Source organism: Hemitrygon akajei, chromosome 28 (assembly GCF_048418815.1).
Source record: "Hemitrygon akajei chromosome 28, sHemAka1.3, whole genome shotgun sequence".
Taxonomy (NCBI): Eukaryota; Metazoa; Chordata; class Chondrichthyes; order Myliobatiformes; family Dasyatidae; genus Hemitrygon; species Hemitrygon akajei.
The window spans coordinates 21,915,990-21,940,708 of NC_133151.1; the positions used below are offsets into that span (position 1 = coordinate 21,915,990).

General features: G+C 46.4%; 5 protein-coding genes across 6 annotated transcripts in view; 1 reads left to right on the forward strand and 4 right to left on the reverse strand.

The window, feature by feature from the left end:
- Nucleotides 1–119: 119 nt before the first annotated feature.
- LOC140717511 (histone H3) lies at nt 120–598 on the forward strand. The gene has a single exon (XM_073031086.1). It carries the CDS (start codon nt 160–162, stop codon nt 568–570), a length of 411 nt encoding a protein of 136 aa, XP_072887187.1. The 5' UTR covers nt 120–159; the 3' UTR covers nt 571–598.
- Nucleotides 599–1,639: 1,041 nt separating this feature from the next.
- Nucleotides 1,640–2,404, reverse strand: LOC140717512 (histone H1-like). The gene has a single exon (XM_073031087.1). The coding sequence runs from the start codon at nt 2,356–2,358 to the stop codon at nt 1,681–1,683; it is 678 nt and encodes a 225-aa protein (XP_072887188.1). The 5' UTR covers nt 2,359–2,404; the 3' UTR covers nt 1,640–1,680.
- A 5,389-nt stretch (nt 2,405–7,793) lies between these two features.
- Nucleotides 7,794–24,719, reverse strand: part of LOC140717772 (uncharacterized) — an 87,752-nt gene continuing 70,826 nt past the window's right edge. Inside the window, exons 2-3 of the mRNA XM_073031491.1 lie at nt 16,897–16,905; nt 7,794–8,893 (exon numbers count right to left, since the gene is read on the reverse strand). Of these exons, the coding sequence (XP_072887592.1) occupies nt 8,491–8,893; nt 16,897–16,905 (412 nt within the window). The 3' untranslated portion in view covers nt 7,794–8,490. The remainder of the gene's footprint in view (nt 8,894–16,896; nt 16,906–24,719) is intronic.
- LOC140717765 (histone H2B-like) overlaps nt 9,775–24,719 on the reverse strand; it is a 28,094-nt gene continuing 13,149 nt past the window's right edge. For both annotated transcript variants that reach the window (XM_073031483.1, XM_073031482.1), the window contains one exon: nt 9,775–10,526. In XM_073031483.1, the coding sequence (XP_072887584.1) occupies nt 9,904–10,278 (375 nt within the window). In that variant the 5' untranslated portion in view covers nt 10,279–10,526 and the 3' untranslated portion in view covers nt 9,775–9,903. The remainder of the gene's footprint in view (nt 10,527–24,719) is intronic.
- LOC140717514 (histone H4) lies at nt 14,621–15,064 on the reverse strand. Its single transcript, XM_073031089.1, has one exon. It carries the CDS (start codon nt 15,010–15,012, stop codon nt 14,701–14,703), a length of 312 nt encoding a protein of 103 aa, XP_072887190.1. The 5' UTR covers nt 15,013–15,064; the 3' UTR covers nt 14,621–14,700.

Here is a 24,719-nt window from a genome sequence, read left to right on the forward strand (position 1 = left end):
AAACCATTCGCAGCAACTAGATCCTTTAATAGACAGTTGGTGTTGAGCCAATCATAATCGATGGGACGGCCCTTCTCATCTGTATAAAAGCCTGTTCTGGAGCCCGTTAAGTCTATCTTGTTCGTGTATTTCAGCCTGTGTTCTCACTCCTGAAGCAGAATGGCCCGCACCAAGCAGACAGCGCGCAAATCGACTGGCGGAAAAGCTCCTCGCAAACAGTTGGCGACCAAAGCGGCGCGGAAGAGCGCTCCTGCCACCGGCGGAGTGAAGAAGCCTCATCGCTACCGGCCTGGCACCGTGGCTCTGAGGGAGATCCGGCGCTACCAGAAATCCACCGAGCTGCTCATCCGCAAACTTCCCTTCCAGCGCCTGGTCCGGGAGATCGCTCAGGACTTCAAAACCGATCTGCGTTTCCAGAGCTCGGCGGTCATGGCCCTGCAGGAGGCAAGTGAGGCTTACCTGGTCGGGCTCTTTGAGGACACTAACCTGTGCGCCATCCACGCCAAGCGAGTCACCATTATGCCCAAGGACATCCAGTTGGCCCGCCGCATCCGCGGGGAGCGCGCCTAAGCCCAGCCTACACACCGAACACAAGAAACGGCTCTTTTAAGAGCCACTACCACGGCAAAGGAAAGGGCTGTACCTTGCTGATCATTATTGTAGTAGCGATCTGCCTTCCCGATCGGTTTTGCAGTAATTGACCCCGAGCATCAGTTCTGTGCAGACAGGGTAATTCAGCGAGGGACAGGAGATAATAGACAATGGACAGTAGGTGCAGGAGTAGGCCATTCGGCCTTTCTAGCCAGCACCGCCATTCACTGTGATCATGGCTGATCATACACGATCAGTACCCGGTCCCTGCCCTCTCCCCATATCCCTTGACCCCGCTATCTATGAGCTCTATCTCACTCTCTCTTGGATGCATCCAGAGATTAACGCGCTTTCCTCCCTGTCAGGGTCTCATCTGGCCCTTCACTTCTCTCACAAACCTGTCATGTACAGCTGGTGCGGCTGTTACCGTTTTGTTTGCTTTGGACATGGGGATACGTTCGTGCCCGCTGTGCTTGGAGTGGGAGCATGCCGACGCGAGGGGTACAGTGGGGGATTTCGGGGGGTGGTGACTACCAGGAAATAGTGTTTTTTTTTACATTAGATTTCACTCTCTTGTACATTTTTGGTATTGGTGTTTTTTGTAAATTAACTATGTAGTTTTGTAGCTGGGGCCTGAATGAAGGTCCGTCGGCAATGCCATCGGGTAGTTTATCACATATCCCCCCGCTGCAGTCCGTCCTCAGAGACGGATCCCTCTCTCAACACGCCCCCTCCCCTCTCGCGTAGCTTTCAGCAGTTCCCAATCAACTCAGCTGAATCTCCGCTGGTGTCAATGTCTCAGTCACTCTCTCCCGGATCGGAGAAGGAATTGGGCCTGAAACTGCCCACATCCCATATCTCTCAATCTCAGCTCGGGCATCCACGTCTCATTTCAGACACTGAGACGGCACGGCCGCACCAAATGTCAGAGGTACCGGTAATCTCGGGTTCCATGTGAGATGTTCCCCCGGAAACTCAATCGGACCCGGCGCGGGAATCACAACACTCTGAATCAGCTCTTTTCTGAGATGTGGGTGGCTCTGAGAAGAGCCGTTGGGTTCAGATACACACAAATGGTGTATTCTCAATTCACTTTTTGACTGCTGTCTTCTTGGGTTTTGCGGATTTCGACTTCGGCTTCTTGGCCGCCTTCGTCTTCGGGGCTGCGGCTTTCTTGGGGCTCTTGGGCTTCGACGCCGCTTTCTTAGCCGCGGGTTTCTTAGCTGCTGGTTTCTTAACTGCCGCTTTCTTAGCCGCTGGTTTCTTAGCTGCCGCTTTCTTAGCCGCTGGTTTCTTAGCTGCCGCTTTCTTAGCTGCTGGTTTCTTACCTCCCACTTTCTTAGCCGCGGGTTTCTTGGCGCCAAGCTTCTTACTGGGAGATTTCTTGGTGGCAGATTTCTTTGCCGCTGGCTTGTTCGCTTTCTTCACCACCTTCACGGCAGTTTTTCCTTTACCGGATTTAAAGGATCCCGAAACACCCGAGCCCTTGGCCTGAACCAAGGAGCCGTTTTCCACTTTCCTCTTAATGCTCATCTTGATCTGGGGGCGAAGTTTCACCACATCGACACCGCTGACGGCCAGAGCCTTAATGATGGCCGTACCGGACATACCCTTCCTATCGTGACAACCCGCCACGATCTTATCGATCTGTTCGCCCAGCGAGGGACCGGTTGGTTTGCTCCGGGCAGCCGCCTTCTTCTTGGGAGTCTTCTTTGCGGCGGCGGGTGCGGCTGGAGGAGCCGTTTCGGCGGGTGCTGTCTCAGTCATGTCGGCGACTGTGGTAAATCCTTCTCACAATCAAAACTGAATGAGAAATGAAGCGAAAGGCGGCGGCACAGAGCAATTTAAAGGCAGCGAGCGGACGGGGCGGAGACATCCTGCTGTCAGCTCCCGGCGGCTTCATTTTTCTGTGTTTCTCTCTCCTCAAAAACTCGCCGATTCCAATTCAAATCGGACGCTGCGGAGACTCGGACTAGTTCCTGTCCGTCCCTGAGGCCGGAATGTTCGCTGGAAAGAAAGTTTAATCGGGATTAAAGGCAGCACTTTCTATTTCAACCCGTTTCATTACTGCATTGCCCGCGTTCTCTCTCCCGATCGTTGACCTGTTCTCTGCTTTTTGCTGAAATATTTAATCTAATTAAAACTTTGCGGTTAATTTCCTCTTCGGGACTGAGCTGGGGAGTGGGGCGCTTCCGTAACAGAAAAATATTTTCATTTTCGACAGGAGGCGCTGAGAAATCCTACGATGTGTTCGGACCCACAAACACAGTGACACTGGTCTAACCCGCCCGCTCCTTTAACTCACTCTCTCTGACACAATACACACTCAATGCTCGCGGAAATCAGCAAGTCAGGCAGCATCAATGGTGGGAATAAACAGCCGACATTTCGGGCTGAGACCCTTCATCAGGACTCTGGTGGGAGATGTTGCCTGACTTACTGGGTTCCTGCACCATTTTGTCCGCGTTGTTCGCGATTCCCAGAATCTCTTGGCGTTCTGCTGACACAATGTTCACATCTGCACCTTCATCGCATTGTACTGCCGTCAAAATAAAATGACAGATTCCTTGTCATATAACACAGTGATCAATGATTGTGATTCCAAGGAATAAAGGACAACGGACATTGTCTGACCAACCTCTGTGTAACTGAGAACCTCAGGTCCGGGAAACATCCTTGGAAATCTTTTCTACACTCTCCCCAGTTTAACCCCGTTTCCTAAAACGGTGACAAGAGCTGTACACAATACAAGTGTGGCCTCCAGTCACTTACACAACTGTAACATAATATCGCAACTGATATACTCAGTCCCCTGACTAATGAAGACCAGCATGTTAAACCCCGTTCTTCACCACCCTGTCTACCAGTGACACCACTTTCAATTAACTGTGTGTGAGAGATTTACCCCTAAATCTCTCCAGCCCATTACACTCCCTAATGACCGATCATTCATAGTGTAAGTTCTACACTGGTTTGATTTTGTCTATTGTCTATTGCAATGTGCACTGCCTTGTGCTGTGAGGATTACATTCCTTGACTTCTCTAGTGCCTTTAACACCATCCAGCCCAAGATCTTAAGGCACAAACTAACGGAGATGGGAGTAGACTCTCACATGGTGGATTGGATAGTAGACTACTTGAAAGATAGACCTCAGTATGTGCGGTTGGGAGACTGTAGGTCTGACACGGTGGTCAGCAGCACAGGAGCGCCGCAGGGAACCGTACTCTCTCCGGTCCTGTTCACCCTGTACACATCAGACTTCCAATATAACTCGGAGTCCTGCCATGTGCAGAAGTTCGCTGATGACACGGCCATAGTGGGGTGTGTCAGGAATGGACAGGAGGAGGAGTATAGGAAACTGATACAGGACTTTGTGATATGGTGCAACTCAAACTACCTGCGTCTCAATATCACCAAGACCAAGGAGATGGTGGTGGACTTTAGGAGATCTAGGCCTCATATGGAGCCAGTGATCATTAATGGAGAATGTGTGGAGCAGGTTAAGACCAACAAGTATCTGGGAGTACAGTTAGACGAGAAGCTAGACTGGACTGCCAACACAGATGCCTTGTGCAGGAAGGCACAGAGTCGACTGTACTTCCTTAGAAGGTTGGCGTCATTCAATGTCTGTAGTGAGATGCTGAAGATGTTCTATAGGACAGTTGTGGAGAGCGCCCTCTTCTTTGTGGTGGTGTGTTGGGGAGGAAGCATTAAGAAGAGGGACGCCTCACGTCTTAATAAGCTGGTAAGGAAGGCGGGCTCTGTCGTGGGCAAAGTGCTGGAGAGTTTAACATCGGTAGCTGAGCGAAGGGCGCTGAGTAGGCTACGGTCAATTATGGAAAACTCTGAACATCCTCTACATAGCACCATCCAGAGACAGAGAAGCAGTTTCAGCGACAGGTTACTATCGATGCAATGCTCCTCAGACAGGATGAAGAGGTCAATACTCCCCAATGCCATTAGGCTTTACAATTCAACCGCCAGGACTTAAGAACTTTTTAAAAGCTATTATGAATGCTTTTTGAGATAGTGATTTAGATGCATATCATATTTTTTACTGAGTTAAGTATTGTGTGTAATTAGTTTTGCTACAACAAGTGTATGGGACATTGGGAAAAAAAAGTTGAATTTTCCCATGGGGATGAATAAAGTATCTATCTATCTATCTATCTTACCATTGAAATGCATTTATCACGCTGTGCTAAATGATCAAGATTGCCCAGTTAAATAAGAAATACAGAATAAACTAAACAGTGTAAAAGAGGATCAGGGAGCGATGTGATTCCGAAGGTGAGAATGGGAAACCTGAAACCTGATCCATTCTTGCCTCTTTTACTCTTTAAATATCTGAAAGAAATCCTTATTCCCCTTTATACTATTGGCCAGTTACTTTAATTATTCATCTGTTCTCTCCATATTGCTATTTAGTTACCTTCTGTTCTTTTTAAGTGCACTAATCCTTTATCTTCCCACTAACTTTTGTGATATTCTCTGCTCTCTCATGTTCCTTTATGCTGCCTTTGTCTTCCGTTGTTGCTGATGGTTGCCTCATTCTCCCTTTCGAATATTGTTTCTGCTGAGGGATGAACTGATCCTGCATCTGCCAAATTACTCCTGGAAACTCAAGCTTTTCATAAAAAGGTAATCTGGTTAATGCTGGGGAAGTCAAAATGCCCGACTGCTGTAAGCCTGTTCCCATTACACCTCTGTGTGATTTACCAACATGTCTGCTCCACAATACCTGAGCCTATTGGGAGGCCAGCAGTGTAATCCCATCAAAATCACCATTCATCATTTTATTTAAAACCTCTACTTACAAGACCTCATCAAGTCCCTCACTTATTACTGTAGTGTTGGTCTCCCTAATCAAACATGCCACATCCCCCCACCTGTCAGGTAGCCTTTAAATGTTTCCCCTTCACCTTAAACAATTGTCCTGTAAATTTATGCTTCCCCACCCTGACACAAAGAGTGATTGCCTAATTATTTTGTAAACCTTTGGTTGGTCACCAGACAGCTCCTTAATCTCTCTGGTGAGAAAGAGAGTCCCAGTCTGTCCAAACTTCTGCTAATAATTCAAATCCTCCAGTGTCAGTAACACCCTCATCAAACTTCCCTCCACACTTTCCAGCTTCATGACATCCTTCCTGTAGCTGGGTGACGAGAACTGTGCACAATACAGTGCAATCTCACTTTGACGATTACAGTTGTCATATGACATCCCAAATCCTGTAACTCAGTTCCCTGACCAATGAAGACAAATAGGCCAAACATCATCTTCACCATCCTGACTACCTGTGTTGTCACTTTCAGTGAATGATGTTCCTGTATTCCATGGACACTCTGTCTGCAATACTCTCCAAGGAACAAGAATTTACTGCGCAGGTCCTTCCCTGGTTGGACTTCTCAAAATGCAAGAGCTCATACTTGTCCACATCAACATCCATCTGCCATTCTTTGTCCGACTTCCCCAGGTCGTCTCGATCCCATTGTACTCTCAAAGAATCTTCACTGTCCACTCTGCCACCAACATTGCTGTCATCTGCAAACTCACTAATCACGTTCACAACAATGTCAGAGAAACTGTTCACATCGATGACAAATGACAGTACCAGAACCGATCCCTGTGAACGTCACTGGTCAGAGGACTCCAACCTGAATGACAAGCTGCCACGACCGCCCTCTCTCTCCTTCCACCAAGACAATTTTGTGATGCTGATATTGGGAAGAATCTTCTCTGGCATCCTTTCAGATCCAAATGTGTAATACAGAAGAAATAAAAAATAAAGGAAAACATATCTTCCTACAGCCTACACCTCTCAGAAGTGCCAAAGCCTCAACTCCCCACTCCAATTCTGGCCCACTCATACAATGACCGCTCTCTTTAAATCTAACTTATTTTTATTGGATCGTGCTAAGAGCCTAACTATGCACAATCAAACATCCCCCTGGGAACGATGACATGCAAAATGTGCCAACTGTCCATGTTTACTTCATTTAAACTCCCTCTGCCTTTGCATAATCATATGACTGTGGCACACAAAATTGTGAATGCAGGAAACCAAAGTACATGCCTGCACTGTTCCACAAGGCCACAAATGATAAAACAAACAAAACACTGTATAACAAACACTAGAATCCCTAACTGAGAGGAGTGGAGATGCTGGATGACCATAAAGATTTAAAGAGAAGCAAGATAACTGTTTATAAAATCAGGGAATTGGGATCGACATACAGGAGGAGTCTGATGGCAGATCAGCTTTTACATGGTATTGTGGGTGAGGGACTAAGAGAGAACACACTGGAGGGTTTATCCAGTGAGACAGTGTGGATAGAGCTCAGGATAAGAGAGGTGCATTCACTGACGGAGTTGTGCTACAGGCCTCCCAAATGCACAGCAGGAGGTAAAGAAACTGAAATGTAGCAGGGAATGAAAGATGTAAAAGCAACAGGCTCGTTGTAGAGGGTGACTAATTTCCCCAATGTTGACTGGGACTCCCTTAGACTCAGGGGCTTAGATATCACTGCATGTGTTAGAAGAATACTGGGATGTTTGATGATCTGGGCCTGTACTCACTGGAATCTAGAAGAATGAGGGAGCATCGTATAGAAACACATTGAATGTTGAAAAGCCTAGATAGCGTTGATATGAGAGGATGTTTCCAATAATGGAAGAATCTAGAACCAGACCACACCCTCAATACAAAGATGCCCCTCTAGAATAGAGATGAGTAATTTCTTTCGTCAGAAGGTGATCAATCAATGCGTTTCTTTGGCATGAAGACAGTCAGTAGGGTCTCTTTCGCAAAATGTTTATTTATATTCAGAGGCCTGGATGGACGAGGTTTTTTTTTCAGTAAATACGGTCGGTTCCACAGGGTAAACGTACCTTTGTAGACAGTCAGAGACCTGTATAGCTGTACCGCGGAGAGCATTCTGACAGGCTGCATCTGTCTGGTGTGGAGGGGCTACTGCACAGCACCGAAAGAAGCTGCTGATAGTACCTAGGACATCTTTAGGGAGCGGTGCTCATAAAGGCAGCGTCCATTATTAAAGACCTCCAACACCCAGGGCATGCCCTTTTCTCACTGTTATCGTCAGGCAGGAGATACAGAAGCCTGAAGACACACACTCAGCGATTCAGGAACAGCTTCTTCCCCTCTGCCATCCGATTCCTAAATGGACATTGAAGTTTTGGATAATACCTCACTTTTCCAATATACAGTTTCTCTGACTTTGCACATTTTTAAAATAGTGTATTCAGTATACGTAACTAATTTACTTGTTTTTTCATTATGTGTTATTTTATTTATTATTATTTTTCTCTCTCTGCTAGATTATGTATTGCATTGAACTGCTGCTGCTAAGTTAACAAATTTCACGCCACATGCCGGTGATAATAAACTGGATTCTGAAATGTAAAACGCAAATGTTATTTTTCTGTGAGGCGATGGGAATCGCTCATGAAGCAACGAACAGGCGATGTTCCTGCCTTCTGCACACCGGAACGGTCCGGGGTCAACCCGCAATGAGGAACCCAGACAACGCGGTTCTGGGTGATGAAGAGCGGAGTCGTTCAGTGATCGGAGATTAAATTCTCCCTCTCGGGGCTGACTCCGGAAGTTCATTTCACGACTCTGCGCCTAGTGAACCCGCTGACTCTCTGCAAGGGGAGAGAGCTACATTCGGTCGGCTGAGAGGGGAAAACGAGCCGGGACTGAAACGAACCGGTTTCCCTGCAGAATTATATCGGTTTCTTACGCGGAAGAAACATGTCGAGGCATTGACAGATGCAGGATATCAAATAGACGGAAAACATCCGCCGCTCAGCCCTTCCACAGATATTGTGAGTGGCTCTGAAAAGAGCCTTTGGGTAAATAGATTCAGCTTACGTCACGTCACTTACTGGCAGCGCCGGTTTTCTTGGGCAACAGGACGGCCTGGATGTTGGGTAACACACCGCCCTGAGCGATAGTCACCCCTCCCAGCAGCTTGTTCAGCTCCTCGTCGTTGCGGACGGCCAGCTGCAGGTGCCGGGGGATGATGCGGGTCTTCTTATTGTCCCGGGCCGCGTTGCCGGCCAATTCGAGGATTTCGGCCGTCAGATACTCGAGCACAGCAGCCAGATAGACCGGGGCACCGGCACCCACCCGCTCAGCATAGTTGCCCTTTCTTAGGAGTCTGTGAACCCGGCCGACCGGGAACTGCAGTCCAGCCCGAGACGAGCGAGATTTGGCCTTGGACCGAGCTTTGCCAGCGCCGCCTTTTCCACGTCCAGACATTTCCACCGTCACGATATTACTCCAACGGGAATGAAGGAATGTTCATACCGCCACAACTCGCCCTTTTTATACCCTCTTTGAGAATGCAAACTGATGTTTGTGATTGGTGTAATCCTGCTTATTCTAACTGGTGAAGAAAAATACTCCAATCAAAGAACTGCCTTAATCACCAATCAGCAGTCCGTAAAGGTAGAAGCGCGGAAAATAACCGTCTCCTCCCCAAAGTGCACTGAAATCTGGAAGAAAGCCCGCCAAAAAATAAATCTATTGTTCAAATTTAATTTCAAGTTAAATAATTGCAGTTCTGTTTTAAGATTGGGTCTTCGCATTTCCCTCTGTTACTGAAACCGGGCACATTTGATTTAAGTGTCGTTGATATTGGAGTGTCTGGGAACTCAATTCTCTAATTTATTTCAACCCGTAACGGAACCGAATAAAACTGACCCTCAGCTTCTGCCCGCGGTCGGTCTCTGTGTGAACGTTATCAGGTTATGGAAAACAACTCTTCTCAAACATTGACCAGAGTATAGTCTGCAATTTTATAAAGTTATTATATGAAAGAGCCATCAGAAGGAAATCTGCAGATGCTGGAAATTCAAACAACACACACAAAATGCTGGTTGAACACAGCAGGCCAGGCAGCATCGATAAGGAGAAGCACTGTCGACGCTACTCCATATGAAAGAGCCATGATGTCTTTCAGGCTCGAGTTGAAATGAGATTCAGGAGTTACCCAACTGGAACCAATAAACTCCAGAAGCCACAAATAAAACAACGGCAGCAATCCTCCGCTTGGCATGGATACCGAGTGGGACGGACTGATGGGGAAGCGGGTGGGGGGGGGGGGGTCGAACCAATTCCTTGTCAGTTCAGTGGGAGCTTATTCCAACCGCGATTTAGCTCTTGTAAAAGTCACCAGACATAAAGTATGTGTAATTTATTACCTAAATGCTAGTACAACTCTTTCATTGAAATTGTGAGTGGCTCTTAAAAGAGCCGTTTTGTTTTCGATCATCTCACTGGGGAGCTTTACTTGGAGCTGGTGTACTTGGTCACCGCCTTTGTCCCTTCGGACACGGCGTGCTTGGCCAGCTCCCCGGGCAGCAGCAGGCGCACGGCGGTCTGGATCTCCCGGGAGCTGATGGTGGACCGCTTGTTGTAATGGGCCAGGCGGGATGCCTCACCTGCGATGCGCTCGAAAATATCGCTCACAAATGAATTCATGATGCTCATGGCCTTGGAGGAGATGCCGGTGTCGGGGTGAACCTGCTTCATCACTTTGTAGATGTAGATGGCGTAACTCTCCTTCCTCGACCTCTTGCGCTTCTTGCCAGACTTGCTCGCCGGTTTGGCCAGAGCTTTCTTGGCGCCCTTCTTGGGAGCGGGTTTCGGTGGATCAGGCATTTCCTCGTCGGTTTCAAACACAATAATAAGCAGAAGCTGTTTGGAGCGCGGAATAAATAGGCAGCGCCCAAAGGGGTATGTTAATGAGGATGGGAATGCTGAGCATTTCCAATGGCTGTTTGGAGAAATGAATCACCAATCAGAACGCTGGGGGATGGGAAGTGGCGCCAATGTGTGGCGGTTACCGTTGTCGTTTAATGCGGGAGGAAGTACAGAAGGGCAGAGACAGGCGGGGGTGCGGCCTGAAACTGAAAAGGTAAACGCAAATATCAAAAGCAGAATGAAAATAAAATCAAATGAAATATTGTGAAAATAAACACTAAGAGGTTCAGTTCATGACACAGGGCAGCAGGAGAGAGAAGGAGAGATTTGGACATTTCAATGTAAAGTTCAAATCGAGTTTATTTACGCACAGGTGAGAGGAACAACGGATTTGTAGCAGTATCACAGACACATTGCATCAGACACAACATTGACATAAACACTGGAATTAAATAAGAATTATACCAAAATATTCAAATAGACAGAGGACTATCAGTGGGAGAATCGCCCCTCTTGTGCTTCTTCATCTCGTCACTCTCGATTCAGTGGCACGCAACGCTGCCACTTTGATCCGGCCCATGCCTTCATTCACCAGGCCCAACACTTGCCTTTATTGGATCTTCCTCCTCCTGACACTAGTCATCGGGTTTGTGGGGTTGTGTGCCCCCTTGGACCTCTGGATTAGGTTTGAGGGTAGGCCTGGTGGATGTATGAGACGATCTCGCCCAGGCCACCCAGCCAGGGTGGATCAGGCCCGCCGTGTTTATCCCAGGGAGCAAAAAAAAGAGAGGCGTGTAATTCTGCAAGTTGTGGGTATTTTCGACCTTGTTACTTGGCTTTATTTTGACCATTTGGGGAATAGAATGTTCTGAGGCGTAGTAATCAGGCTTTACCTCCAAGTACAGGTCAACTTCCCTACTCTAAATTTACACCTGTCTTTATTTTGCCTCTGTGTGCCTGGGATTGCATGGGTTAAATTAACAGTGTTTACTGCAGTACAAACTAGTGATTAATGTTGGGCAGATTGATCCATGATTCCAAAACGCAAAAATCTCTGAAATCCAGAATTTATTGTACTGACATTACGTCACAAATGGGGAATTTTACCCAGGATTAAATGGCTTGTCTAATGAAGAGCGTTTCATGTCACTAGGCCTCTATTCACTGGAAATTCAAAGAAAGAAGGGTTACTGAATTGAAACCTATCAAATAGTGAAAGGGCTTGAGTGAGTGGATGTGGAGAGGACTTTTCCTGTGGTAGGAGTGTCTGTAACCAGACCACACGGTTTCAAAATAGAGGGGCATCCTTTTAGAGTGGAGTTGAGGAGGAATTTCTTCAGCCAGAGAGTGGTGAATCGGTGGAATTTGTGTCCACAGGCAGCTGTAGAGGCCAAATCACTGGATATAGGCAGAGATTGGGGCTGAGGAAAAATTGATCAGTGATGATGAAATGGCAGAGCAGGCTCGATGGGCCAAATGGCTGAATTCTGCTCCTAAATCTGATGGTCTTATGGACTCACTTAGAGACTAAAATTTTCCCAGAGACTGTTCATCTCAACTTTGACTCAACCCAGCACCTGAGGCTCCAGATTACTTATATAAGGAATACAGTTCTTTGTTCTCAGATTAAAGGAAGATGATCTCATTTCCATCCTGAATGCTTGTCACTTCACTCTGATCAACAGACACAAAATACTGCAGGAAGTCAGCAGGCCGGGCAGCATCTATGGGAAAGAGTAATGAGTCGATGCTTCAGGCTGAGAACCTTCACCAGGGAGAGATCTGATGGAAGGGTCTCGGGACGAATTGCTGACTGTTTACTCTTTTCCATAAAGGCTGCCTGTCCTGCTGAGTTCCTTCAGCATTTTGTATGTTTTGCTTTGGATTTCCAGCATCAGCAGATTCTCTCTTGTTTGTGATTTATGCCTCATTCTGAGGGTATTTTCCTCAGTTATGGAGATCTCATTCAGGGGAAAGATCCTCCTTGCCTACTGTCTGTCACATCCTGAAAGAATCTAACAGATTTCCTCGTTTTCTCATTAACTGCAGGAATACAGACCCAGCCCACTCACTCTCCTCTCACATAACCAACCCTCCATCCCTGGAACCAGCCCAGTCAGTGTGGGGAACAGTCACTGTGCTCTCTCTATTGCAGGGATATCCTTCCTGAGGAAGTGTGACCAAACCCGGACACTATATTCAAGGTGTGCTCTCACCAGGGCCCTATAGACTCCCAGTGAGACATCTGTACCCCTCTTCTCCACTCCTCCTGGATCGCAGGACAAAATACTGTTTGCCTCTCTCATTACTTGTTGTATCTGCATGTTAACTCAAGTGATTTGTTTACAAGGACGCCCAGGTCTCTCTGACCATCTCCATGTGGAAATAACTCTTACAGTTTGTTCCTGGGAATGGGTGATCTCACATTTCCCCACATTCTGTTCCATCTGCCCCATCCTCAACCATTTACTCTCCTGTCTACATCCCCCAAACCTTCTCACTACTGACCCTGTCCCTCCCGCTCTGCCACAGCAACAGACGTAGTCACTGAGTTATGCAGCACAGAAACAAGCCCTTCAGCCCAACACATCCATGCTGACCAAGCGGCCAAACAAAACCATTGTCAGTTACCTGAATTTGGCCCATGTCCCTGTGAAACTTCCCTCTCCACAGTCCAAGAGATTTGGCAACTGTGCCCCCCTATACCATCACTGGAGGTAGTTTGTTCCATGTAAACTGCACATTCTGTGAACAAAACCTGATCCTCATGGTCCCATGGTCCTCATGGTCCTCTCGCACTTTATACCTGTAATCTCTAGCTTCCAACTCCATGACCCTGGAGATAACAGATTCACTATTGTCCGTATCAATGTCTACCATTATTTTATCAGCTTCTCTAATGTCACATACACTCTGATGGTAATGTTCCAGTCTATCCGGCCTCCTGTTAAATCCCTTTTGCACCCTCTCCAGTTTAATGTCACCCTCTCATCACAGGGCAACTATAACTGTACGCCGTGCTCCAAGAGTAGTTTCCCCAAGGCTGGTAGAGCTGTAATGTGACGTCACGGTACAGTGTCCAATACTCTCCCGATGAATGCAAGTGTGGCAAACACCTTCTTCACCGTCCTGCCTACCTGTGTTTACACTTTGAAGGAATTCGATATCTGCACCCCGATATCTCTCTGTTTTACAGCACTCCCAGGGAACGACCATTCCCCACGGCAGTTCTGCCCTGGTTCGTCAATGACAATGGAACATCTCTTCTTCCTGTTTGCAGACTCGAAGGGCCGAATGGACTACTCCTGCACCTATTTTCTATGTTTCTATCTCACATTTATCTGTCATTCCTCAAATCAGTGACCTCATTGATCACCGTCCTGTTGTATTGCTGGTTAGTGATATCTGCATATTTGCTGAGCCGGGCATTGACATTGTCAGCCGAGTCTGTAATGAATGAACTGCAGCAGCAGACCTGACTCAGCTCGCAGGCTTTTCCTTGCAGCGATACACACACAGTGCTGGAGGAACTCAGCAGGCCAGGCAGCATCTGTGAGAAACAGTAAACAGCCGACGTTTCAGGCCGAGACCCTCCAGAATCTGAACAATGTCTTGTGTTTGGTTTTCCTTCGATCCTTTCCTTCGTGAATGGATAACATAACCCATCCTCCAATCCTCTGCCACTACTCCTGCCCGAGAAACGCGCAGAGAGACAGAGGCGGGGAGGGGAGGGGACAGAGTCAGAGTGACAGACAGGGCCGAGACCGGCTTCACATCTTCCAGCTCCGTCTTCACTTTACTACACCTGGCAATTTCCAACGATTTATCCGAAACACAGAGCTCCAGAGAGGGGAAAGAAACTCCCTCACACACCACGTACACAGTGAAGGATTTCTAGGAATTTACTGGCGGTCGGACTTCATGCAATCAGAATAGTGTGATTGGCGCAGGATTAATTTCAAATCGCCCGCCAATTTCAGAGCACCCAGCAACGGTGCTTGATTACTTTTTTATATTATTTACCATTAATTGTACCATGGATTCTACAATTTCAGTTTCATTTAATATATAATTCCCTCAGTTAAGATTTAAATGGATGATTACAGAATCGTTTCTCTGAATGAGGGAACTGATTTCTATCCGAGACGGACGAGGGGATGATGATCGATCTTAATGCATTCAGAGCTTCTGCCGTAATCACCGACTGAAAAGGCAGAATCGCAAACATATTTCAAGCGGAACGGATTAATCTGCTTCAAAAGTAACTCAGCCAAATATATCGATAAAAATAATTAAAGGGTTGTGGACACGGCTCCGTTTGTGAGGCGGTGGGTGGCTCTTAGAAGAGCCTTTGTGTTGTCGGGAGGAAGTGGGAGTTTTTCAGCCGCCGAAGCCATAGAGAGTGCGGCCCTGGCGTTTCAGAGCGTACACCACATCCATGGCAGTGACCGTCTTGCGCTTGGCGTGTTCAGTGTAGGTGACCGCATCCCGGATCACATTCTCCAGGAAAACCTTCAGCACCCCGCGGGTCTCCTCGTAGATCAGACCAGAGATCCGCTTGACGCCGCCACGGCGAGCCAGACGGCGGATGGCCGGTTTGGTGATGCCCTGGATGTTATCACGGAGCACTTTACGGTGCCGCTTGGCTCCGCCTTTGCCCAGTCCTTTGCCTCCTTTCCCTCTGCCGGACATGATGCTGCTTCACTCAGGTCGCTGCTCAGTGACAAACCGACTGCTGCTGTCTCCTTTTATACACAGCGCCCCGACCTGCCCGAGAAACGCGCAGAGAGACAGAGGCGGGGAGGGGAGGAGACAGAGTCAGAGTGACGGACAGAGCCGGGAGCGGCTTCTCATCGTCCAGCTCCGCCTTCACTTTACCACACCCGCCAATTTCCAACGGTTTATCCGACACAAAGCGCTCCAGCGAAATAAACTCCCTCACACACCACGAACAGACTGGAGGATTTCTGGAAATTTGCCGATTCTCCTGCTTTAAATTATAGGAAGTGCTTTTCCATTCCGCAAATCCCCGAGGACCTCCCCGACCCCATGACCAGTGCGAGCGCCCTCACACACAGCAGTTGGTGGGCGAGGTTGCAGTCACTTCCAGGGATGAGAGGGTTAATTCATCAGAACAATTGTTCCTCTGGGTCGCGAGGGAAATGAAAGTCCGGTCACATAAAGGAACAGGATACATCGGCAGATAGAAGGATATATAGACCGCGCTTCTGGCGCCTTCTAAAGCCCAGGTAAAGGGGTGGCTGAGGAGCTGGTGCGAGGTGGGTGGGGCTTCTGCTACAAGGATCATTTGCCTCTCGAAATGAAAGTGAGACAGGTCCAGTGACGAGGGGAGTCAATATGTTTACTGGAAGCTTCTTCGTGCTACACGGAAAGGTTTAAACGAGCAGGTATGAGGTCCTACAAATTGATTTTGAAAGGTTAAAACAGCAGGACTTCCAGGATTATAATTACAGAATTATGACCCAAACCATGTGGTTGTGTGGTGAGAAATTGATATTTCGTGCAGTTTTATATGTTGCTGAGGAACTGATGCAGGAGTGAGGGCTTCAGATTCATGGATCAATGGGCTCCCTTCCAGTCAGGTGGGAGACCGGGACAAACAAGACCATTTCCATCTGGACGGAGGGGAACCAATATCCTCACCAGGAGGTTTGATGGTGTCACTTGGCGGAATTTGCACTGGAGTAGCGAGTGGGAGAATGCATGTATGACAAGACAGTCTGCAAAGAACGAGAGCCAATGTCAGGCCAATGGTGGAACTGATGGGCTGAAATGAGTTTATTTAAACATTAGGAGTATGAGTCAGATGGACAGGGCTGGCAGCTCAACATTCCTGGGTTTGATTGTTTTACATGTCAGTGGGGCGAAGGGGGTTAAAAAGTGCAAAGATTACACAACTGGGAATGTCACAGCAAACTGGAGGGTTCATTTACAAAGGCAAACTTCAGTTACACTGACGGGGTTATTGAATTGTCCCTCCCCAGTAACAAGTGGGGGACTTTATCTTCCATAGAATTGACTGCAACTTGCTTATTGCTAAGATATTCCAGACTGGTTCAGCGAATCTGAGGAGTGTTTGAAACATTATGTAGAGCCCAATCAGAGTTCAGAACAGACGGGAATTAGTTTTTCAGAAATGAACCAGGCCAGCTGACAGCTGAGAGTCAGTGAATATTTTGGGATCTTACCTATGAGTAAGAATAAAATTAGATCTTGTATGAAGGTACTAAATCACAGGAGGGCAAGTTAGAATGCAGTAAGACAGAAGCCAAGGGGCATTGATTGGGAGCAGCCACTGTTAGATAAGTCCAGGCCTGACATGTGGGAGTTGTTTAAAGACCAGCAGATCCGAGTCAATATTGAGGTACAGGATTCATGCACACTTGGAAAGGCATGGCTTGCTTATGGACAATCAGCATGGTTTTGTGTGGGCAGATCATGCTTGACAAAATTGATCGAGGGTTTGGTGGTGGTGATACAGGTTATAAGATACAGGAGTAGAATTAGGCCATTTGGCCCATCAAGTCTGCTCTGTCTTTTCATCTTGGCTGATACATCTTTCCTCTCAGCCCCAATCTCCTGCCTTCTCCCTGTATCCCTTCATGCACTGACCAATCAAGAACCAATCAACCTCCACCTTAAATACCTAAAGTCTTGGCCTCCACAGCTGCCACCTGTGGCAATGAATTCCACAAATTCACCACTCTCTGAAGAAATTCATCCTCATCTCCATTCTAAAAGGATGCCCCTCTATTTGCGCCCGTGTCCTCTGGTCTTAGACACTCCCATCCTCTCCATATCAACTTTATCAAGGCCGCTCACCATTCGATAGGTTTCAATTCATCATCCCTCATTATTCTAACCTCCAGGGAATAAAGGCCCAGAGCTATCAAACACTCTTCATATGACGCTGTTTAATCCTGGAATCATTTTTGAGAATCTCGTTTGAAACCCATCCAGTTTCAGCTCATCCTTCTGAAGATAAAGGGCCCATAACTGCTCCCAATACTCCAAGTGAGACCTCACCAGTACTTGATAAAGTCTCAACATTGCATTCTTGCTTTTATATTCTAGTCCTCTTGAAATGAATGCTAACATCATATTTGCCTTCCTCACTACAGGCTCGACCTGCAAATTAACCTTTAGAGAATCCAGCACAGTGACTCAAAAATCCCTTTGCACCGTAATTTTTGTATCTTCTCACCATTTAGAAAATAGATTGTTACGAATGTGGAGCAAATCTGATGGGCAGAAGGTTCCAGAATCGCCAATGCCCCCCCCCCCCCACCTTGAGAATCGCAAGATCGCTATTATTTCGGGTCTGAGACCCAGGGGATGAGAGAGATACACAGATACACAGCATGCCAGGAAATGAGAGGGAGAGATGCAGAATACACAACCAGGTGGAATGTCTCCTGACATAAGCGGAACGGAACCACTGATTACTGCCATTGTCTCTTGGAGAAGGAATTGTGTATTGAGTACTGTACTATTCATTGAAACCCCTCAGGGGACAACCAGAGTGGTCTGGTTGAGGGATTGCATCATCCCAATCTGATTGACATCTGAGACCCCGTGAGTAAGGATAAAAGAGGGGTCTGGGGAACACCCCTTTAGACGCACCAGGAGAAACGCTAGAAATCCCGTGACAGCGTTTTATAGCAAAAGCCGGTGGGAGCTCATGTGCGTCCTCCCTTGCCGGGGTGGCGGGCTCACCACGGAAGAACGGTTTAGCTAAAGGAGAGGTCACAATTGAACGGCCACGACAACGAGACACCTGATAGATCGAAATCATAAAGGAAGGTTGGCAAAACCCGTAGCGGTAAATGTTCCCATTCTCTTTCTCTCGCTCACTCTCCAACAATTGCAACACAGCGACAACCAAAAGACGGCAGCTTGTGTGAACTGCAGTGAACTTTATATTTCCATCGGACAATACATTATCCCCTAAACAACGATAGAGCTTATTTCTTATTGATTAGTATTATACCCGCACTTTTAGGTTTAGTATTGACGACGTATATTATCTGTATATTTGCATTGATATTATTTTTGTGTATTTTTACTAATAAATACTGTTAAGAATAGTATCATCAGACTTCAATGGACGTCTCTATCTTTGCTGGTAAGTCACCCAGTTACGGGATTCGTAACAACGTGGGGCTTCGTCTTGAGATCTGATACCAAATTGGAGGGCCAGTAAATCGGGCTTTTAAGTCCAAACTTGGATCTGGTTGTGCAGGTAACCAGACGGGAAACCAGCAAAGATGGACGTAGACGAATTTATAAAAAAGGCTGCCACAAAGTCGGTCTTGATAAATATTGCAAAAGGACTAAGTCTCGCAGAGGTGAGGTTGTCAATGAAAAAGCGGGATGAGCGGAGGGCAATAACTCAGTATTATATTGTGAACAATGTGTTTTCGGCTGAGGTATTGGAAAATATCCCTGAAAAGGTACCAGCTGGTGGGACGGCTCAGTTAGGGTTTGAAAAATTAAGGTTGGAGCATGAAATTAAGTTAAAACAGCTGGAAGAAGCTGAAAAGGAGTAGGAAGGAGCCGAAAAGGAGAGGGAATATGAGGAGAAGGAGAAACAGAGGAAACATGAGCTGGACATGGAGAAGTTCAGGCAAGAGCGAAGAGCTCAAAGGCCGGACCGAGAGGAGAGGTTTAATGTTAGTAGGGAGTTTAGGTTAGTACCTCCGTTCGAAGAGACAGATGTTGATAGTTATTTCTTGCATTTTGAAAAGGTGGCAGTGAGTCAGAAGTGGCCCAGAGATCAGTGGGTGGCGTTGTTACAAAGTCTGTTAAAAGGGAAGGCACAACGGGCATATGCGGCGTTGTCTATGGAGGAGGAGGAGGAGTCTGAGAATTATGAGGAAGTAAAAGAGGCCATTCTTCGGGCCTACGAATTGCTACCTGAGGCCTATAGACAAAAGTTCAGAAATTTAAATAAAGTGTGGAATCAGACGTATGCAGAGTTTGGCTATAAGAAGGGTGTGCTCTTGGATCATTGGTGTGCAGCAGAAATGGTGGAAGAAGATTTTCGGTGTTTAAGGGAGTTAATTTTGATTGAGGAATTTAAAGGTTGTATTTCGGATGATATCCAGATGTATTTGAACGAGAAGCGGAGTAAGTCCATATCCGAATTTGCCAGGTTCGCAGATGAATATGCCCTAACCCACAAGACAAAGTTTTCCTCGAATTAAAGTTACCAGAAAGACCGTGGGAACGGTAGAGAAAGCCCGCCGGCTGAGGCAGAGATTCAGCCAGGAGCTAGTGGTAAAAATAAGGAGGAAGAAAGGGAAGACGGCAGGAGGGGTCCTGGCTTGACCTGTTTTAATTTTTAATTGTGGAAATGTGGATCATATTGCATCTAAGTGCTTTGCTCCGAGGAAGGAGACAGGAAAAGGGAAAGCAGCAGTCCCTACAGGATGTATTGTGTTGATCAGTAAATCTACGAGAAAGCCCCAGGTAGATAGAATACAAGAGGGGCGTGAGAAATTTATTTCAGAAGGGACCGTGTCTGTGAAAGAGGGAGAAACACCAGTTCCAGTGCGGATCTGGAGAGACACTGGAGCTGAGCAGTCATTGATTCTCAGTAAGGTACTAGATTTTGGTCCCGAGACTGGAGAGGTAGCTTTGAGAGGCATAGGAAAAGGGACAGAAGCTGTGCCTTTGCATAGGATCATTATAAATTGTGAGCTGGTATCTGGACCAGTTGAAATAGGGGTGCGATCAGAATTCCCGAGAACTGACGTAGACATCCTTCTGGGTAACGATTTAGCTGGTGGTGAAGTTTGGTCGGCCATGGAGCTGAAGAGCCAGCCTGTAAGTGCTGAGGACCCGCCTCTAGGTTCCAAGATCTATCCCGCATGCGCAACCACTCGCAGCATGTCGAGAAAGGCAGCTGAGACAGAGACCAGTTTAATTCAGGCCAGTATCGATTTGGCTGAGACGTTTTTACCGACCCTGTACCAAGAGGGGTTAGAGGGTGGTAAAACGGAGAATAGGGAGGTGAAAGAGAGTAAGGGAAAGGAGGTAGACCTACCCCTAGCCAGGAGGAAATTTATAGAGGCACAGAGTAAAGATGAGAAACAGATAAGGCTGGTAGAAGGTCCAGGGTTGGACATGGATGATCTGTCTGGCTTGACAGAACTGTTTGAAGAAGTTGAAAATTTTAAAGGTGTTCCCGATAATGAAATGAGGGCAGTCCTAGATGAAAAGGATGCCATTACCTTGAAGGAGTCTGCTGGGTTGGCAGATGAGGTTGTTTCAACCCGCAGGGTTCAATTTACTCCGGAATGGTGTTGCCCAGAGAGTAACTGGGAGGATCAGGGGAACGTAGAATTTGAAAAGGGGACAGGTATTGAAAGCCTGGAGGAGGCAGATGTCCCGTTTGAGTGTGTTCAAGATGTGGATGCACGTGGTACTAAACCTAGTAATGAAACTCAGGAAAAGTCTGAGGTGTTTGATTCAGTTAAAAAGGAATGCAGTCCTTGTGGGTCAGATGGACTTGGTTCAGTGAAGAAAGGGTTAACCTTGGTACTAGTGGGAAGTGAGAATTCCCAGTTGTTTGTGTTCGAAGGTGTGTTAAAAGTTAGTGAGGAGATAAAAGGTGGTGATGTGGATATTATTATTGAAGGGAAAGGGAAAAGTGTAGTTCCTAAATTGAATGAAGAAAATTTAAAGTCTGGATTGGTGTCAGAAACAGTAACCAGGCTGAAGGGACAATGGCTTGTTAACACGGTGCCTGCAAATCAATTACAGTTTGATTTGGAATGTAAAGGTGCCCCATGCGCTAATGTTATTCAAGGGTGTGCTGTGAAGAGGCAGAATTTGAAATGTTGTTTGGACAAAGAGATATTAAACTGACAACTAATAGAATGAAGGGTCCTGAAGGTAAAATTAACGACTTGCTTAAAAATAAAGAATTGTGTGGAAATTCAGAAAATGGGCTACGTTTGGAAAACATTGTTGATAAAATAACTCCTATGAAAGGAGCATGCAAAAGCCTATTCCACACTGGTACACAAGCTAACCACGTGGGAGTTAACTGGAAAAGGGGCGAGGGTTGATGGGATGCCACTTTAAATAACAGGATCCAGTTTTAAGGGATTTCGATAAAGCATGTAAATAATAAAGACAACACCATGGAAGATTGACCGTTAAGTTTGAAAGTAAAATAAAGATTAGATTTGCATGAACTTTTGTAACATACACGTAAGCTAAGATCACAACTCTTTCTTTTTTTTTGCTGAAGAAAAGGAATAAAAATAGGTGGTTACTAAATTGGAGTCTGGTGTTACAGGAATTTATTAAGGTACAAGATATTAAGATATTAAAGGAAGTGACAATGTAATCGCTAACTGTTTAGATGCTGGATTAAATGTATAACTGTATTACTCTGTAGTGGGAAAAAAAACTTTTCTATTGTGTTAGATTCTGAAATCCTGTAAGACTCTATATTAATTAATTTTTACCTGTGGCAAAAATCCTTAGAAGGATAGGGGTGTTACGAATGTGGAGCAAATCTGATGGGCAGAAGGGTCCAGAATCGCCAATGCCCGCCCCCCCCCACCCCTTTGAGAATCGCAAGATCGCTAGTATTTCGGGTCTGAGACCCAGGAGATGACAGAGATACACAGCATGCCAGGAAATGAGAGGGAGACACACAGAATACACAACCAGATGGAATGTCTCCTGACATAAGCGGAACGGAACCACTGATAACGGCCATTGTCTCTTGGAGAAGGAATTGTGTATTGAGTACTGTACTATTCATTGAAACCCCTCAGGGGGACAACCAGAGTGGTCTGGTTGAGGGATTGCATCATCCCAACCTGATTGATCTGAGAGCCCTTGAATAAGGATAAAAGAGGGGTCTGGGGAACACCCCTTTAGATGCACCAGGAGAAACGCTAGAAATCCCGAGACAGCGTTTTATAGCGAAAGCCGGTGGGGGCTCGTGTGCGTCCTCCCTTGCCGGGGTGGCGGGCTCACCATAGAAGAACGGTTTAGCTAAAGGAGAGGTCACAATTGAACGGCCACGACAACGAGACACCTGACGGATCGAAATCATAAAGGAAGTTTGGCAAAACCCGTCGCGGTAAATGTTCCCATTCTCTTTCTCTCTCTCGCTCTCTCTCTCCAACAAGTGCAACACAGCGACAACCAAAAGACGGCAGCTTGTGTGAACTGCAGTGAACTTTATATTTCCATTGGACAATACATTATCCCCTCGACAACGATAGAGCTTATTTCTTATTGATTATTATTATACCCGCACTTTTAGGTTTAGTATTGATGACGTACATTATCTGTATATTTGCATTGATATTATTTTTGTGTATTTTTACTAATAAATACTGCTAAAAATAGTATCATCAGACTTCAACGGACATCTCTATCTTTGCTGGTACGTCACCCAGTTACGGCGTTCATAACAAGATTAATAGCGGTGACATGTTCTTTCCATTTCTGGATGATTGACTAAATTGTACACCAAGGATATTCAGTGACTTGGAAATCTTCTTGTAACCATCTCCTGACCTGTGCTCTTCAAGAAGCTTTTTTGCAGAGCTGCTTGTAGTGTTCTTTTGTCTTCATGGTGTAGTGTTTGCCAGGATACTGACTACCTGTATATTGTGTATTATTACTACTATCAACTGAAACAGCTTGACTGCACATGGTGATCTCCATTTAACTGATAATCTAACTCCTAAAACCAATTGGCTACACCAGTGATGATTTGATGTGTCATATTAAAGGGGGAGAATACTTACACAGGCAATTATTTTATGTATTATATTTGTAATTAATTTAGAGCACTTTGTAGAGATCTGTTTTCACTTTGACACGAGTTTTTTTTTAAAACGCTGATCAGTATCAAAAAAAACCAAATTCAAGCCACTATGATTCAATGTTGTAATGAAATAAAATATGGAAAGTTCCAAGAGGCGGGAATACTTCTTAATAGGCACTTTACATGTAGGGACAGTAATGGTGAAAGGGGAGGGAAAGAAGACACGGGGAGGAGCGGTCTCAAGATCCTCAGGTGTTCCTCCCGATGGGATAAAACACAAAAGGGGAAATATCAAAGAGAGATGAGAATGGAAATGTGATTATCATGAGAGATTTAATCAGAAGCAGATTGGAGTACTGCTGCATCGAGTAACTTTGCTCTGTGAGCTGCAACAACCACGATCTACTGGTGGCAGCTCATTCCGATTGAGTTCCCCATTCACATACCGTCTTACAGCTGTCTTAACTGGTGATGGGGTGGTAATGGGACAAGCTCCCACTTCCCATTAAATGCTGCCAATGGTGTGTGCCTCAAATTGCCTCTGTTAACCAAATCCAGCTCCAGGCTTTTATATATAGCTTAGCTACTAAGCCCAAAGAACTAGTGACAGTGGACAGTAGCAAATGGGTTTACTGGCATCATATAACTAACTGCTATGGGCAGATGGGGCTTTCACCCACGGTTGGCAGCTCAACTAGTGGAAGGAAAATTCTGATCTGAAACCTCTACTGGCTCGTGGCTCGACCCATTCATGGGGAAGGCTTCGGGAGTAAACCCCGAGGAACAATCCAGAGCTGGATTCCCTGTCAGTCCGATGTTCAATGCAGACTGGCAATCCTGTGACACCGTTGGTGCCTGACCCCATCGGTCTGTGCCGTTGATCTGGATTCATCAGCTGCGTGGAGAGCAGGAGCCCCTGCATGGGCAACAGCTTGCTTTACGTATCGTACTACCCTGGCTTGCAAATTGACTTTCACAGTGAGAGTACAATATCCATGGTCGACCCTGACCCAGCAGAGGGCCATCACTAACATGTCTGTCCATGGCCTACTCTCCTGCTACAATGAGGCCAAATACGGGTTAGATGAGCAACACCTCATACACTAACTGTGCCGCCTCCAATCTCGATGGAATGAACATTGATTTCTCCAAGTTCTTGAAATCACTACACCTCCCAAACTGCTCCTTTTTTCTGACTTTTACCCCAATTCTGGTGCCATTTAACCCCTTGACTTCTCCTCACACACCCTCATGACCTGCCCATCAACTCTCTCTGGTTCTCCACCTCATTTGTGTTATCCCATCGTCTAACGTTCTGTCCTAATGGATTCCTTTCTCTTCCTCTCTTTGCCTTTTCTGTCTGTCACCCAGCTCCTCACATCATCATCCCTCCACAAACCACCCCCCTCCCCCACTCACTTGTCCTCCTCCCCATCCCCAGCACCTTATTCTGGCTTTTGTCCCTTTCTTTCTAATCCTGATGAAGGTTCTCAGACCGAAATGTCGACTCTTTGCTGAGTTCCTGCAGTATTTTGTGCATGTTTGCTTCAGTCTGTGTGTTGATTAAGCTGATCAA